Here is a 16,087-nt window from a genome sequence, read left to right on the forward strand (position 1 = left end):
TCATGAGTCTGTTTTCAACATCTGTGACTCTATTTCTGTTTTATAAATAAGTTCATTTGTACTATTTTTTTAGATAAAGAAGGACAAACAAAACCCAAAGTTAGTAGAAGGAAAGAAATCATAAAGATCAGAGCAGATATAAATGGAACAGAGACAAAAACAAACATAAAAAGCCATAATTCGAGAAGTTACATGCACCATTACTTTTTAGATAGCAGGTTCACATGAGTCTAAAATAATCTTTATTTCCAAAAATGCCTTAAAGGATCAGTTATCTTTTTTATCTGTTTTTTGAAAATAGTATTTTGAATATTTCTTCAAGAAATATGAATCTGCAAAAGCTTTTGAGTTTCATTGTGAACTGCCCTCAATAGAATGGCTTTCAGTGTGGAGTACAGATGCCAGTGCTAGACTGGAAGAGGGCATCTGGGAGCTGAGGGCTGGTCACTGTGCTTTGGCGAGAAAGTAACCAAGACAACTGTGTCTTGCAGCTGCCCAGTGGATACAGAGGGAGAAGGCAGGATATGCAGGATATCGTGGGCCTTGTTGAGAGAGTTTCTCTCGTGCCCCAAGGACAGTGAGAACAGAATCTGGAGTATCCCTTCCTCTTTGGGGAAGAGTAACTCATTGTTCACTGAGCTCTATTAATGAGTCAAAAGAAAGAATTAATAAACACACGCTAAGCACTTTTCTGGAGAAGGCAATGGCAACCCACTCCAGTACTCTTGCCTGGAAAATCCCATGGATGGAGGAAGCTGATGGGCTGCCGTCTATGGGATCGCACAGAGTCGGACACGAATGAAGCAACTTAGCAGCAGCAGCAGCAAGAACTTTTCTGGGTTACTTGCTCCTGCCCTGGAGAAATAATCATGCTGGCTCAGTCATGTCCGAGTGACCCCATGGACTGCAGCCTGTCAGGCTCCTCTGTCCATGGGATTTCCCAGGCAAGAATACTGGACTGGGTTGCCATTTCCTTCTCCAGGGGATCTTTCTAACCCAGGGATCTAACACGGGTCTCCTGTGGCTCCTGCATAGATAGGCAGATTCTTTACCAGTGAGCCACCTGGAAAGCCCAGAAATGTAATAAATATATATTTTAAATGGCTAAATATAATACATATAATAGTTCTGGAGACACTGTTATACTCCCAAATTATGGATAAGGAAACTGGAGCTCAGAAAGACTTAGATCACTGGCCCCAGCTTTCACAGCCTCAAAGAGGCAGCGCTCGGATTCAGGCCAATCTCACTCAGCCTCAGCTAACAGATGGCTTTAATGGAAATCTTAGGGAAATTAACTTTCCTCCAAGTGATAGTCTCCATCTCTTGGCAGGCAGGAAGATTTTGTTTTAAAACAGAGATTTCCTTCAGCATCCCTAAGGCATCTTTATGGAGAATGGGGCCATCTAACCATTAAATCTGTTAAAGTGCCTCCGTCAGCATCCTCACTAGTGTTTTCTTATTCTCTCTCCCTCCTGAAACTTCTTACGTGAAGATTGTGATGCGTCAGCCAAACTGATGTGGCCTGAAACTTTTCTGAAATGTAACCAAGACATTTTTATAGGGTGACTAATTTCAGGATGCACATTCATTTTACAGGAAAGTTCTCACCGTTCCTATACTCTTCCACTTCACTTTCCTCCTCCAAGTGCTCGGATGCGGTGAGAAAGTCTTCTTCAATTGAAGACAAGGAGCAGTTCGTGTCATCCTCCACTTTCAAGATGTTTGTTTCAAGGTGGAGCTGCCGCTCCTGTACCAGTTCCAGACCAATCAAAAATTTGTTGATTTCAAAGATGATGCAATTGGTACTGTTTGGTCTGTTCCCTCTTGCACACTGGACCAAGCAGACATCTGACATCCAAGGACACTGCAAGTAGAGAGAGAATAAGGCATTTGTTAAAAACAACAACAACAAAAAAATACTACAGAGATTCTTGGGGGATGCTAGTGGTAAAGGATCCACCTGCCAATGCATGAGATGTAAGAGATGCGAGTTTGATCCCTGGGTCAGGAAGATCCTCTGGAGAAAGAAATGGCAACCCACTCCGTGTTCTTGTCTGGAGAATCCCATGGACAGAGAAGCCTGGTGGGCTACAGTCTGTGGGGTCACAAAGAGTCCGACACAACAGCACACACACACACAAGAGAAAATATAAAATCCGACCTTTCTTCTATTAGTCTCTCCCATTAGAAGGAATGGTGACCTTTAAAATACTTGGAATATCTTCAGGGCCTATATTGATGAACTGCTTGAAAAAATTCAAATGGTGCTTTGGAACACAGGGTATATAGGAGAGAAGTTGACTAGTTGTATGGCATATTTTTGTTCTCTCCTGTCTAGGTGAAAATTTCACTAGGCAAAGTTTAGCAGGCACAGAAGACCTCATTCAAAGCTTTTAAAATAAGAGGAGGAGGCCAGAACTGAGTTGGATTACAACTCCACTGAAACAAAAAAAAGGCAATAGGGTTTTGAAGAGCTGGTACAGGAGGACTGAAGTCCAACTGTGTTTGCTTAGGAAAAGGAAACTTCTTGTATCTTCTTGGCTGGAGGTAGTTTTGTAAATTGGAGCAAAGTGCCTGCAGAAGTTAGGCTCCCATTCTTCCAAAGACATAGGGACACTAACTTCTTTGATGACATTTCCAGGAGATGGGTCCAAGGTCCTTGAGAAAGACATTCTTGGGTTGTACAGTGTCAAAAGGCTTTTAAAATGATTTATATCTCAATGGGGCAGAGAAGCAATTTATAAAAATAAGTTCTCTAAAATCAATATTCTAAGAAAAGGGAAGTTTGGGGCCTGGAGTTAGGAATAAGGCTGTCTAAAATTTAATAAAGCCTAGGGGAAAGTTAAGGCTGTCTTGGGTGCTCCTTTTGATTAAATGATTCCCAAGTTCTCAGACCAATAGTTTTTCTGCCTTTCTGATGTTCAGTACAACCTCTCTGTTAGTATTTCACACAGATGGAAAGTGTTCTATCAACTATGGTTATATTTTATAATTTGTAGTGTTTATTTGAACAAGCAGCCAAAATGAGATGTAAAAAGATCCACTGAAAGTGATCAAATTCTCTCTAAAGGACAGGTTTATGGGGCCAGCAGTGAGGGAGACAGATCACTGGAGAGTGTCGCACGGAGACCTGCTGATTCTCCTCAGTTCCAAGGCTACAGACTGCCCCGCTATTCTCCACTGCATATTTTCACCATTCATAGTGTCGTTCATTAGAACAACAGTAAAGTCTCAGTTGCCCTTGCACAGATTACTAGTAAGTTACACATATGACTTGTGCATTGGGTTTTCATCTTTGTAAGAGGAACAATATGCTGATTTCTAGCAATTTTTAAGAGAAAATTATTTGCATGGAAACAACAGTGGGCAAAGGGAAGATAAATAAATTTATCTCAAGACGGAATTTAAAATGCTTGGGAATATTTTATGTCTACATGTTCCTCTTATAAAAAGAGATTATTTAAAACACATGCTTATCTGTGGTTGGAGGTAATTAGGTCTCATCCTAGTTAACTTGCCATTTTGAAATGCTTGAGTTTGAATGTAGATATCTGAATGTATTATATATATGTATGTACATAAGTATATATGTGTGTGTGTGTGAGTGGTGAGGATGCATACATGCAGAAGAACACATACACATAGATATTCATATTGTATCTCTGAAAGTAGTATATCTTTGTGTGTAAATATCATTTATCAATCTCTTTGTATACTATATATAATTAGAGTAACTCTAAGACAGATGATTATAAAATGAAAAATTCAATCATTCTCTGAGTACAGGGGTCCCTAGGAGGCTCAGAAATAAGATTTATCTATGTCCTTAAGTGACTGGGTCTTTTCCCAAGGAAGGTGGCCTTGCTTTTCAAAGTGTGGTTTGTGTACTACCAGCCTCAGCATCACATGGGAGCCTGATAGAAATATATAATCTCAGACTCCACCCAGGTCTACCACATTAGAATCTACATTTTCAAGAAAACTTTTGGTGATTCCTACATGCATTAACTTTTGAGAAGTACTGGTCTATAGATTCTGTGAAATTCACAAAGAATCTGTGATTCCCCCAAATGGTGAGGACCCACTGCTCTAGAGTAATGGTGGCTGACTTTATTACTTTTCTTTCCACTGAATTCAGAAGTAAGACAATAAAGTGAAATTTGCCAGATATTTTCTGAGTGCCTATTATATGCAAGATATGTTGGGAAGTACAAGTTCTGTTCAGTTCAGTTGCTTGGTCTTGTCTCATTCTTTGTGACCCCATGGACTGCAGCACACCAGGCTTCCCTGTCCATCACAAACTCCCAGAGCTTGCTCAAACTCATTCCCATAGACTTGGTGATGCCATCCAACCATCTCATCCTCTGTCATCCCCTTCTCCTCCCACCTTCAATCTTTCCCAGCATCAGGGTTTTTTCCAGTGAGTTGGCTCTTTGCATCAGGTAGCTGAAGTATTCAACTTCAGTATCAGTCCTTCCAATGAATATTCAGGACTGATTTCCTTTAGGACTGACTGGTTTGATCTCCTTGCAGTCCAAGGGACTTTCAAGAGTCTTCTCCAACACCCCAGTTCAAAAGCATCAATTCTTCAACTCTCAGCTTTCTTTATGGTCCAACTTTCATATCCATACATGACTACTGAAAAAACCATAACTTTGACTAGATGGACCTTTGTCGGCAAAGTAATGTCTCTGCTTTTTAATATGCTGTCTAGGTTTGTTATAGATTTTCTTCTATGAAATGGAGGTACAAACATGAATCAAATAATTACTCTAGGGAATATGGCACGATATATTCCCAGTAGATCACATAGGAATAAAAATCATAACAAAGTTGAACCATATGAAATTGTCACATATACAGATTAAATGATTGGTTATTTTATATCATTTAGACTAAATATAAATAACATAAGGTGAAATGGGACAGAAATCAAAAGGAATGTTAACAAAGTAATATAAGCAGTTAAGTCATACTTCAAGACAGACTTAGGGAAAGGATGTTACTAAACATGCGATGTTACACAGATGTGGTACCCTTAGGAAGAAACTCTATTTTGTTTACAATCTTCTTGAAAGTAAATAAACATCCTGGGCGTCTTAGGTACATGATGGCAAACAGAAGAGGCTGGAAAATAATGGGAGATACACCAAGGGGAAAAGGGCTATGGGTGGGAGGAATTGGGAGATTGGGATTGACGCATATACGCTACTGATACTATGTATAAAATAGATTACTAAGAAGATACGCTGAATAGCACAGGGAACTCTATTCAATGCACTGTGGTGACCTAAATGGAAAGGAAATCCAAAAGAGAGGGGATACAGGTATTAACATTTGTATGGCTGATTCATTTTGCTGTACAGTAGAAACTAATACAGCAGGGTAAAGAAACTATACTCCAATAAAAATTAATTAAAAATAGTGGCAGATATTAGTATATGACAGTCTATTGGGTGCTTTGTATACCTTATTGCCTCTAATGTTAACCATTTTCTACAAGGTTGCTGGTGCTACTGCCCCATTACAGATAGAGGCACAGAAAGGCCAATTCTTTTTATACAAATTTTTTATTGGAGTACAGTTGCTTTACAGTGTTGTGTTAGTTTCTGCTGTACAGCCAAGTGAGTCAAGTTATGCATACATATATCCCCTCTGTTTTGGATTTCCTGCCCATTTAGGTCGCCACGGAGACCTGAGTAGAGTTCTCATTAGTTATCGATTTTATGCATAGCATCGATTGTGTATATGTGTCAATCTCTGTCTCTCCATTCATCCACGTCACAGAAATATAAAGGGGAAGAACCACCACTGCAGTTCAGGTCTGCTGGACTCCATTTCCTGTGTTTTTTCCAACTCTCCTCATGGAGAGTTTAATTAGAAATCATAACTAATAGGTCTGGTGCAGAAACCACTCTTAAAACTCTGGTTTGAAAAAATACATTTGGTTATTGTGGCTTTGCCTAATATAAATAGCACGTAGGTCCACTTCCATATTCTCTTTTCACACAATTATTTTTCTCACTAAAGAAATGTGTTATTAGATTGGGAATGATCTTGTTCTAGTCTTGAGGAGCAAATTGTAATGGGCTGTATGTAGATTTTCACTGAGCATCTGAAGTATGGAAAGAAATAGTGGGTGGCCCACTAAACGTTTTCTGATATTTTGAAGGATTAAAGAATAAAAGAAGATTTAAAAACTTTCCAGCAAAACTAAAACACAAAGAAGAACAATTTATAGAGGAAAATAAATGCTCATTATTTTAGTCTGTAGTTATCAATCACTATTCACGTATCTTATGTGAGAACATTCACAATCTTTTATACAGCATGTCTTCAGAAATTTTATGTAAATTGGCTAAACAATTTAAAATGTTAAAGTTTTCTTCAGCATTATAATTATTTATTTAATAATAACAAACATTAGTATAATGGATTGAAGGATAATAGTATTTTAAACTCAATTTTCAGTAACATTCTTTTCTTCTGGGAACTTTATTTTGGGCCTAGGAAACTCCATTTTCATCTTTGGGACTGTTATCCTGTATTTATTTGCTTGGCTAGTTTGATATAGCCTAAAAAATAAATAGTATCCATAAAGAAGAAATTATGCCATTTTGGCATCACACGGTATGAATTAGAATTTTGCTATTTTTCCTGAAACAGAAGACAATTCTGGTTTTGATTACTCAGCAGATTAGTAGAAAACCAAGCTAACCAACCAATGCCTGGTGTGTCTGTTCTAGTTTAAGTGCAACTTCGTACTGTAAACTTGAGAAGATAATATATGTTAGAAATCAATGTAAGGGAAACTCTGTCAAACTTGAAGGGGTAATATTTAAAAGAAGTACAAGTAAAGTCTATTATAGGATACAAAGACATTTAGATTCACATGCTATGGGAGTCTACATATTGCTTCATTTGGGCCTCTTACTGATTTGTGCCAAGAGCTGACCACAGATAACTTACTAGTGAATTGCTTATCAAGAGCTACTATTTCTTACCTGTGAAACTTCAAAATCTGCCTGTAGGTTTCCAGATGTTAACCCACTTAGGAGGACAATTTCATTTTCTTTTGGCTGTTGGACATTCATGGAGCTTATAAGTTTTGGAAGATCTGGTGAAACATTGACCAACTTCTGTAGAACAAGAATCTTTATTAGTTGAGATAATTTTCACTTCCAAAATACTACCTCAAAATTATTTTACTTGCAAAACTAATATACTCATATAACTATTCATAATATAGATGACTGAATCTACTAAGATTATTACGAGAAGAGATTGTATAAAATTGAAGCATAAAGGTTTAGACTGGAATAGAAAATTTCCTAAACATAAAGATTTAACAATTTTTAGTTTGAAGTTTCCCAAAGTAAACACTTAATGATTTTATTGTGACACCACAGGCATCCATGGTAGTTTGGGACTTTTCTTCCCTTTTAAGTCCTTGAATAAGCAACTCGTTGACTAATAATCATGTGTTCTAATGAAGCTAATAATAATAAAATTGCCTGGTAAGTCGCTTCAGTCATGTCTGACTCTGTGCAACCCTGTGGACTGTAGTCTGCCAGGCTCTTCTGTCCATGGGATTCTCCAAGCAAGAATACTGGAGTAGGTTGTCATACCTTCCTCCAGGGGATCTTCCCAACTAAGAGATCAAACCCGAGTCTCCTATGTCTCCTGCATTGGCAGGTAGGTTCTTTACCACCAGCGCCACCTGGGAAGCCCCCAGTAATAATATTAATAATAAAATAATTACTGGCATTGATTTTTCTGTATATTGAGGTACCATATTAAGGACTGCATGTATGTTACATTGCTACACTCAATCACTGCAACACCCCTAAATGAATTAGGCAGCACTATCACTTCATTTTCACGCGTAAGTATCCTGAAATCCAGAAAGATGAGAGAACAACTTTATGTAGCTAAATCAGCTTATGTATGCCCTTAAGCAATAGCCAAAGACTGTCTCGAATCAGTCATAAATTTGTTAAATACAGTCTTCATTTTTTTTTTGCTTTAGTCTTTTATTGTGCTCCACATATATACTTATTTTTTTTCATATCAAACAAAAGAATGTTTATTTGATACAAAAAAACAATCAAAACCTGAGAACACAGAGAATTCTAAGAGATTCATATACAACAGATTAATCAGAAATACACATCTACATATTTATTTTATATACTCTGAAAATATAATTTTCATATTACCAAATTTTCATTTCACACATATTTAAAAATTAATATCTGTCATCTATTTGCATATTTAAATACTGCAATAGCTGTCCCAAAGATCACTGCTGAAACATTTTTGTTTCCATGAAGATCACATTAATTGGAGAAATAAAAGTGGGAAAAATGCTGTTATGCTATAATGCATATTTTCTGTATCATAAAGTTTGATGGAAACACACAGTTCTTAAGATGACAGCTTGCTTGTTCCTTCCTGCTCTCTCTGATCAACTTAGCACCACAATTCTATAAAATGAAATTATTTGTATAATTTCTTTAGAAAATCTCTATAGTACTACACAGATGAGGGATATTTGGGGCTCAGTGGAAATCTGTAATAAATTATCTGTATGGACAATTAAATTTGAGAATCTTCAGGTGGAGCACTGTCAAGAAAAAGAAGTTATAGGAGTAACTGAGTAATTTCAGATCCACTGTCCTATGGCAATCAAGATGCAAATGGTATACTATTATACATTAAAGAGTGTTGTACCAAACAGTAAAATCAAACCATCTTCAGCTTTGGGCATGAAATGATAAATCATATCACACTAACGAACCCTTCCCATTGTACCGACAGGCTCTGGTTCCAAAGGATTGAGTGAGTCTTCAAGTTTTTGCATGTTGTCAGGGATTTACATCAGAAATCTCACAACCTTGGATAAGTTTGGAATATTTATCTCCCACAGAGTGCAAAAAATGTGAGTCCCAGATGAGTGTGGGGCTGAGAAACTGAGGTTAGATATAAAATATTTGATGAGAGCAGCAAGAAGGAGCAAGCCAGAGGGAAGGGCTAGCTGGTATCAAGCAGGTTTTGGAAAAACTTTGGAAAAGTCATCACAGAAAGAGTGCTTGAGTGCGTAGAAGGGGGCAGTAGAAAAGTCACTCCTAGGCACTGGGGGTGCAGGAGAAAGAGACTGCTTAGGAAACAGCCTAGACTACTTGGGAAAGCAATTCTCAAATGTAAGGAGAGCAAACTGTAGAAAAATGTCAGGAGGAGGTCAGGGAGATGGGCTGTGATGAAATCATCTAATTAATGAGTCTCCTACAAAGCGAGCATCACTGAGGCAGAGTCATGATAGGTCTCTCGCCAGTGCAGCCAGCTCTTGAAGGGAGCTCCCAGAGTTCAGTTCCCCGAGTTACCTGCTGCAGGCGCTCTGTGCTGCATGCATCCTTGTTCACATCCAGGTTCACAAAGCAGACCTGGGAAAAGGGCAACAACTGTCAATTAAGTGAAAAACCTGACAGTCCTTTTTGAGGAAAGCAGGAATTAGTTGCGCACAAATGATTCAAGAGTCAAATATTTTCATATAGTTGATCTGGCACAGAAACAGCCATCTTACCTTTGAGCTTCTGCATGGGTCCTACTCATAATTCCCACTGATTACACCAAATGCCCTCTGCCTTTCATGGCCCAGCAAACAAAACAAAACCTCTTTGTACAGAACCAGTGTAACAGTCTTAACACAATCTTCAGGTTTTTAGAGGGTTGTTAAATCTCATGAAACAGAAAAAAAAAAGCTTTTAATACTTGCAAACTCTTTATAATTGCAGCAAATATTTCTTGCTGGTTTTCTCTTTTCTCTTATTTCCTGCTCCCTTTCTCCACCACTTTTCATATCATGTATTATCAATGGAGTTCTTCGTGTCTCATTATTTAATTTTTAATGTATTTAATCTTGTAAACTCTGATGCTTTTGTAGCTATCTTAAATAAGTGTCTGGATAAATAAGAGTGTAAAAACAATAGCTACAAGATTAAATAGTAATTCAGAGCAACATTCAAAGAATTGTTATAATTTAAAACCATCACAAGCAGACTTGGAACAACAGACTGATTCCAAACTAGGAAAGGAGTATGTCAAAACTGTATATTTCCACCCCACTTATTTAACTTCTAGGAAGAGTACATCATATGAAATGCAGGGGTGGATGTAGCACAAACTGGAATCAAGACTGCAGGAAGAAATATCAACAACCTCAGATTTGTAGATGATACCACTCTAATGGCAGATAGTGAAGAGGAAATAAAGAGCATCTTAATGAAGATGAAAGAGGAAAGTGAAAAAGCTGGCTTAAAACTCAGCATTCAAAAAGTAAGATCATGGCATCTGGTCCCATCACTTCATGTCAAATAGATGGGGAGAAAGTGGAAACAGTGACAGATTTCATTTTCTTGGGCTTTAAAATCACTGTGGACGGTGACTGCAGCCATGAAATTAAAAGATACTTGCTCCTTGGAAGAAAAACTACCTAGACAGCGTATTGAAAAAGCAGAGACATCACTTTGCTGGCAAAGATCTGTATAGTCAAAGCTATGGTATTTACAGTAGTCATGTATGGAAGTGAGAGTTGGACCATAAAGAAGGCTGAGCACCGAAGAATTGATGCTTTTGACCTGTGGTGTTGAAGGAGACTCTTGAGACTCCCCTGGACTGTAAGGAGATCAAAGCTGTCAATCCTAAAGGTAATCAACCCTGAATATTCATTGGAAGGACTGACGCTGAAGCTGAAGCTTCAATACTTTGGCCACCTGATGTGAAGAGCCAACTCTGGAAAAGACCCTGATGCTGGGAAAGATTGAGGGAAAGAAGAGAAGGGGGCTACAGAGGATGAGATGGTTGGATGGCATCACTGACTCAATGGACATGAGTCTGAACAAACTCCAGGAGATAGTAAAGGACAGAGAAGCCTGGCGTACTGCAGTTCATGGGTTCACAGAGAGTTGGACACAACTTAGCAACTGAACACAACCACAACCACATCACATTAATTAAAATAAACTACCATGGGTACTGCTATATATGAAACAGATAACTAATAAGGACCTACTTAATAGCACAGGGAACTCTACTTGGTGCTCTGGTGACCTAAATGGGAAGGAAATCCAAGGAAGACGGGACATATGTATGTGAGTGGCGGATTCACTTTGCTATACTGCAAGAAATTCACACATCGTGGTAAAGCAACTATTCTCTAATTAAAAAAAAAAAAAAAAAGGGAAGAAAAACAGTAGGACCATAAAAAACTGGATGAGAATATTAATTACCTGAATAGTTGGTCAGATATTTGGACTTAAGTGGATATCTGAAAGCATATAGGGATTTCTGATTTCAGTTAGTTGTTTGGGGTCATCTTTCTTAGAGTCCATCGTTTTTCTTTTTGGGGTTGGAAAAGAACCATAAGGGAAAGATTTTGGGAAAGGCCTTAAAAATTAAAATAGTTATATATTGATGAAGTGTAAAGTTCACTATTGTTTTAATCCTAATTATTGAGAGATTTCTTCAAGTTTCCGGGGCTCACAATATCATTGCAGTACATTTCTTGGATAGAGTATTTGCTTGTTAAGAATAACTTGATGGACATTTGGAATAAGGAAGGGTGTGAAATGCCACCCACACTCTCAATCTTTTGGTTAATAGGGAAGATTCGGGCATGAGACCTTTTACAGACAGAGAGCAAATGGGAGCATGGAGAGTAGGTGCTTCCTGGTTTACAATCTAGAGCAGTTTGAGAATATTCATATAATAATAGTAACTCTGCCCTTGGAAAGCTGGTTCAGTATCCATTAGTACTCAGGGGCTTTTCATTACAGGCAGCTGGGATGGCAGTTATTGAATTGATTAGACAATTTTCCATTCACCTTAAAGAAAGGTGCATTACCTGGCCCCTGGGCATCACAAAGCTCTATTATCCTATTTCACAGTGGAAGAGGGCAAAGCAGAGAGACCCAAGAAAAGCATCTATAATAACCATTTCTCTGCCCTCTGATACTGTATTTCGTTTCTGAAGATGAACATTTTTTGAAATTAATTTTGTGTTACAATGTGAAACTCTGCCTATGTTTGGAGGAGGAAGCTCTCCATACTTGCTGGCTGGACCAAGACTGGAACAAAGCAAGACACAAACCAGTTGCTTGCTGATATTGTACTGAACCCATACATCTTTCTGGATGTTGGTGGTAGGGGAAGTTTTTAGGGCCTGATGTACATACACTTTTGGGAGACATTCCTTTAGAAAAAGAATGATGAAATTGAAAAGTTTAAATTAGATGCGAAAGTGACTATTTATTTAGAAAGAGAAAGGAAATCACAACAAATCTCAAATTTAAAAAGACTGACAAATACCATAAACACAAGAACTTTCTGAAAAATGCTATTTTTATTAATAAACAGCCTGGTACACTTACATAATATTTCCCCCTACAGTGTTGGCTCAATACTCTGATTATCTCTTCATATAAAAGCAGTGCTATAATATCATTTTCTCTAGCAAGAATAGAAAGATAATTCATCCCCAATCTTGTTGATTTAATTTTCTTCAGCTTCACAAACTTATATTGATAATATCTTGCACATTTTCCAGGTTGTTGTCAAATCTTGTGAGAAATCACTAAATAATTTCTTTCGTATATGAGTGGCTATAGGTATATTCATTCATTTTAATACTATTAAAATTTGTGCTTTACAAACTAACATTTGGATAAATTCTCTTTTGATTCCTACTGAAAAAGAAAGACAAGGACATGGTACATTTATAATTTTCAGTGCTATGTTACTGAATTTTCCACTGGGGGGAACTTCTGTGTTGTCTAGACACCAGTGGAACCCAATCTTGTATTTGTAATTTTACATGTTTGGTGACTAGAATTCTTCACAGACTAGCTCCTGGCTCATAAACCTTGTTTACTATTTTCTATTTCTGGTATTGGGGATGGTAGGACACATTCAATTGGAAAACTGTCTCTCATCTGAAATCTTCTTGGTGCAATGTCTGGCTGGGTTACCCTCTGTCCAAGATGGGAGCATTCAGGAAGACATTCCTACCTTCCTACATGGACGTGATCTCAAACTACATAAACATATCTCAAGGAAATACAAATCCACTCATTTTCTTTTGAGCCAGACCCCACACATGTCTGGGGTCACTCTGATGACCCTCCACATGAGAACAGGTAAGATGCAGGGAGTCTGAATGGAAAGAGACAACCTCAATTTAAATATCTTCAATTCAAAAATCACAAAAACATATAACTTTGTGAATACCTACGAGAGGATCCTATGTACCCGAGGAGCCCTGAAATTGAAGCTTTGATAGTTTTACTGTAAGTGCACTTCACAGTGAAATGGTCTCTGTGATGGAAATGCTCTTAGGATATGCTCACTCTCTATGACTGTGGACTGTTTACTTGAGATTCAGCCATCCTCTGATGCTGAACTCTGAGTGGAAAGTGTACGACAAGCCTCTGTCCAGTAGGACTGGGGAATGGTTGCTATGGAGTGGAGATTGTATACGTTGATCGGAGGACTAAGGGCCCTACACGTCCAAGGTTTACAGCTTGGTGCTGGGTGCTGAGAAGACAAACAGATGTTTTTCTCGCTCTCAGAAAGTTTTGCTGTGCTGAAAGCTGAATGCATCCCTAAAAAGATGACCATGAAGTGTTACAGAAGTAACAGGCACATGTACCGGTGGAGAAAGCTGGGAAAAGGGATTCATCACAAATGGCATCTCTGAGAAGATAGATTTGAGGTGAGCTTGGCAGGCAGGCAGGCAGGACACATGTAATTAGCAGAAGAGGGAAAACGGCACAAAACAACGAATGGATGGTTTTCCCCTGACCAGCTGTTGAGTAATGAATGATAAGAATCTCTGTATTAAGCACAGCCTGAGGAGAAGGAGAAGACAGAGGTTGTGAAATCCAAGGCAAGGAAAACTTTCTAGAGGAACTCCAGAGTGAGATCAAAGTGGGTTGACAAAATGTCCTTCTTTCTGAACAGTAAAAGACTCGGAATAATTTCAGCGGACTTTTAAAAGATGAATGAAAGGGGAACTCATAACTTTGTGATACACTTCCTGTGCAATAAGAATTGAAGGAGACCTATGGGTTAGAATTAGGTATTTCCATTCCTGCAAGTGAGACTGCTCCCATGTTATTACAGGAGGAAACTTAAACAGGAGGACATTATATAAGGAAACTTGGTAACAGGAAGTTAAAGTTTCTAACAGCTTAGGGTAAGTGTTATGTATGACCAACATTAAAGCCTAGGAGATTATTCATTATGGTTTAATGGGCTGCATGGAGGCTGAGTCGGTATGTCTGAGACATCATCCAATTAGGAATAAATGTAACTGCTCTGTGTTGACACTTTATCTCAATCTGGAGTGATGTTACTGTTCAGTTCGGTCACTCAGTCATGTCCGACTCTTTGTGACCCCATGGACTGCAGCACGCCAGGCTTCCCTGTCCATCACCAACTCCTGGAGCTTGCTCAAACTCATGTCCATTGAGTAGGTGATGCCATCCAACCATCTCATCTTCTGTCGCCCTCTTCTCAATCTTTCCCAGCATCAGGGTCTTTTCCAATGAGTCAGCTGTTTACATCAGGTGGTGAAAGCATTGGAGCTTCAGCTTCATTATCAGTCCTTCCAATGAATAGTCAAGACTGATTTCCTTTAGGACTGACTGAATGGATCTCCTCCCAGTCCAAAGGACTCTCAATGTCACTGAGTTATCTGTCAAATGACTGTATGTGCAAATCCAAATACAGTAAGTCCTCGAAATACAAACTTTAATTTGCAAACATTCAAAGATGTGAACATACCATCCATGATGAGAAAAAAGAGAGCTACTACCCAGACATCACTGGATCATTTTTTCCAAAAGGTAGATAGATTTGAATCCAGCAAGGAATCAGAACCTGTGTTATTAATGTCAGAGGTGAATGAAATTGCAGCTTGCCCTCCATCTGCTATTGCTGACAATCCCTCATGTCTACCTTGTCCCCACCTTCTCTCCCCTCTCCAGTCAGTAACTCTTCCTGCCTGTCCACTCAACGCCAGCCCTCGCTTACCAGCTGTTGCATTATACTTCTGTGCCTTTCAAGGCATGTACTATAAGATTAAAAATACTTTAGCTTTTTTGTATTTCATTTTTATGTATTATTTGTGTGAAAAGTATTATAAACCTACTACCGTACAGTACTATATAGTCAACTGTGTTAGTTGGGTACCTAGGCTAACTTTGTTGGACTTACAAACAAATGGAACTTAGAAATGCGCTTTTGGAACGGAACTTGTTTCTATGTAGGAGCCTTACTGTGTGTCAAGTGATATGGGGAAAGATTTTTTTTTAATTTATTTATTTTAATTGGAGGCTAATTATTTTACAATATTGTGGTTTTTTGCCATACATTGACATGAATTAAAGTACAGGTGTTTATTTAATTACCTTTGTTCTTGAGCACAGTTTATTTCCTTCCGCCTGGACTAGATTATTCGTTCATGAGGTCAGATTCTGGTCATCACTGTATCCTTAGTGCTTATCACTGCCTGGCATTTCAGAGATGCTCAATGAATCCTTGCTGATAAATGTATATGTGTGAAGTGAAAGTCGTATCACAGGGGATAGGTGTAATAATCATCAATTTAACTAAATATTTTCCTTATTTGTTGCATAGTTTTCTTCTAACAAGAATGTAAGGGATTAAATACAGAAGTTATGGGAGGATTAACTGGGCTAATATGAATCAGGCTGTTGATATGGCCTAAAGTGCTTAAAAATTGGCTTCTTTATCCCCTAATAAGGATTTGCTAAAAAAGAGAAACAGGCAAAAAGTTGAGAATCATAATAAATACACATAAAAGGTACTAGTTTTTTTTTGGACTCAAGGCTCCTTGTTCTTCACATAAAATGGATTTCACATTGTGTCTGCATTTGTCCTTGTTTAGAGCATCTGCAGATACATTCAGTTAAAGCAGATGGAAACACAGTATCATCATCAAGAGAACACAAACAACTTTTCTTGCTAATTTTATGGTTGTGCATAACTTTTAAATTCAAAGCCT

At 38.1% G+C, this 16,087-nt stretch overlaps 1 protein-coding gene across 5 annotated transcripts in view; it reads right to left on the reverse strand.

Moving 5' to 3' along the window:
- SPHKAP (SPHK1 interactor, AKAP domain containing) overlaps positions 1-16,087 on the reverse strand; it is a 191,832-nt gene that overhangs the window by 36,584 nt on the left and 139,161 nt on the right. For 4 of the 5 annotated variants that reach the window (XM_070773344.1, XM_070773336.1, XM_070773348.1 and 1 more), the window contains exons 4-6: positions 9,387-9,446; positions 7,008-7,142; positions 1,612-1,867 (exon numbers count right to left, since the gene is read on the reverse strand). In XM_070773344.1, coding sequence (XP_070629445.1) covers positions 1,612-1,867; positions 7,008-7,142; positions 9,387-9,446 — 451 coding nt within the window. The remainder of the gene's footprint in view (positions 1-1,611; positions 1,868-7,007; positions 7,143-9,386; positions 9,447-16,087) is intronic. The other variant, XM_070773334.1, reaches the window with a different exon arrangement.

This window comes from Bos indicus, chromosome 2 (assembly GCF_029378745.1).
Source record: "Bos indicus isolate NIAB-ARS_2022 breed Sahiwal x Tharparkar chromosome 2, NIAB-ARS_B.indTharparkar_mat_pri_1.0, whole genome shotgun sequence".
NCBI lineage: Eukaryota > Metazoa > Chordata > Mammalia > Artiodactyla > Bovidae > Bos > Bos indicus.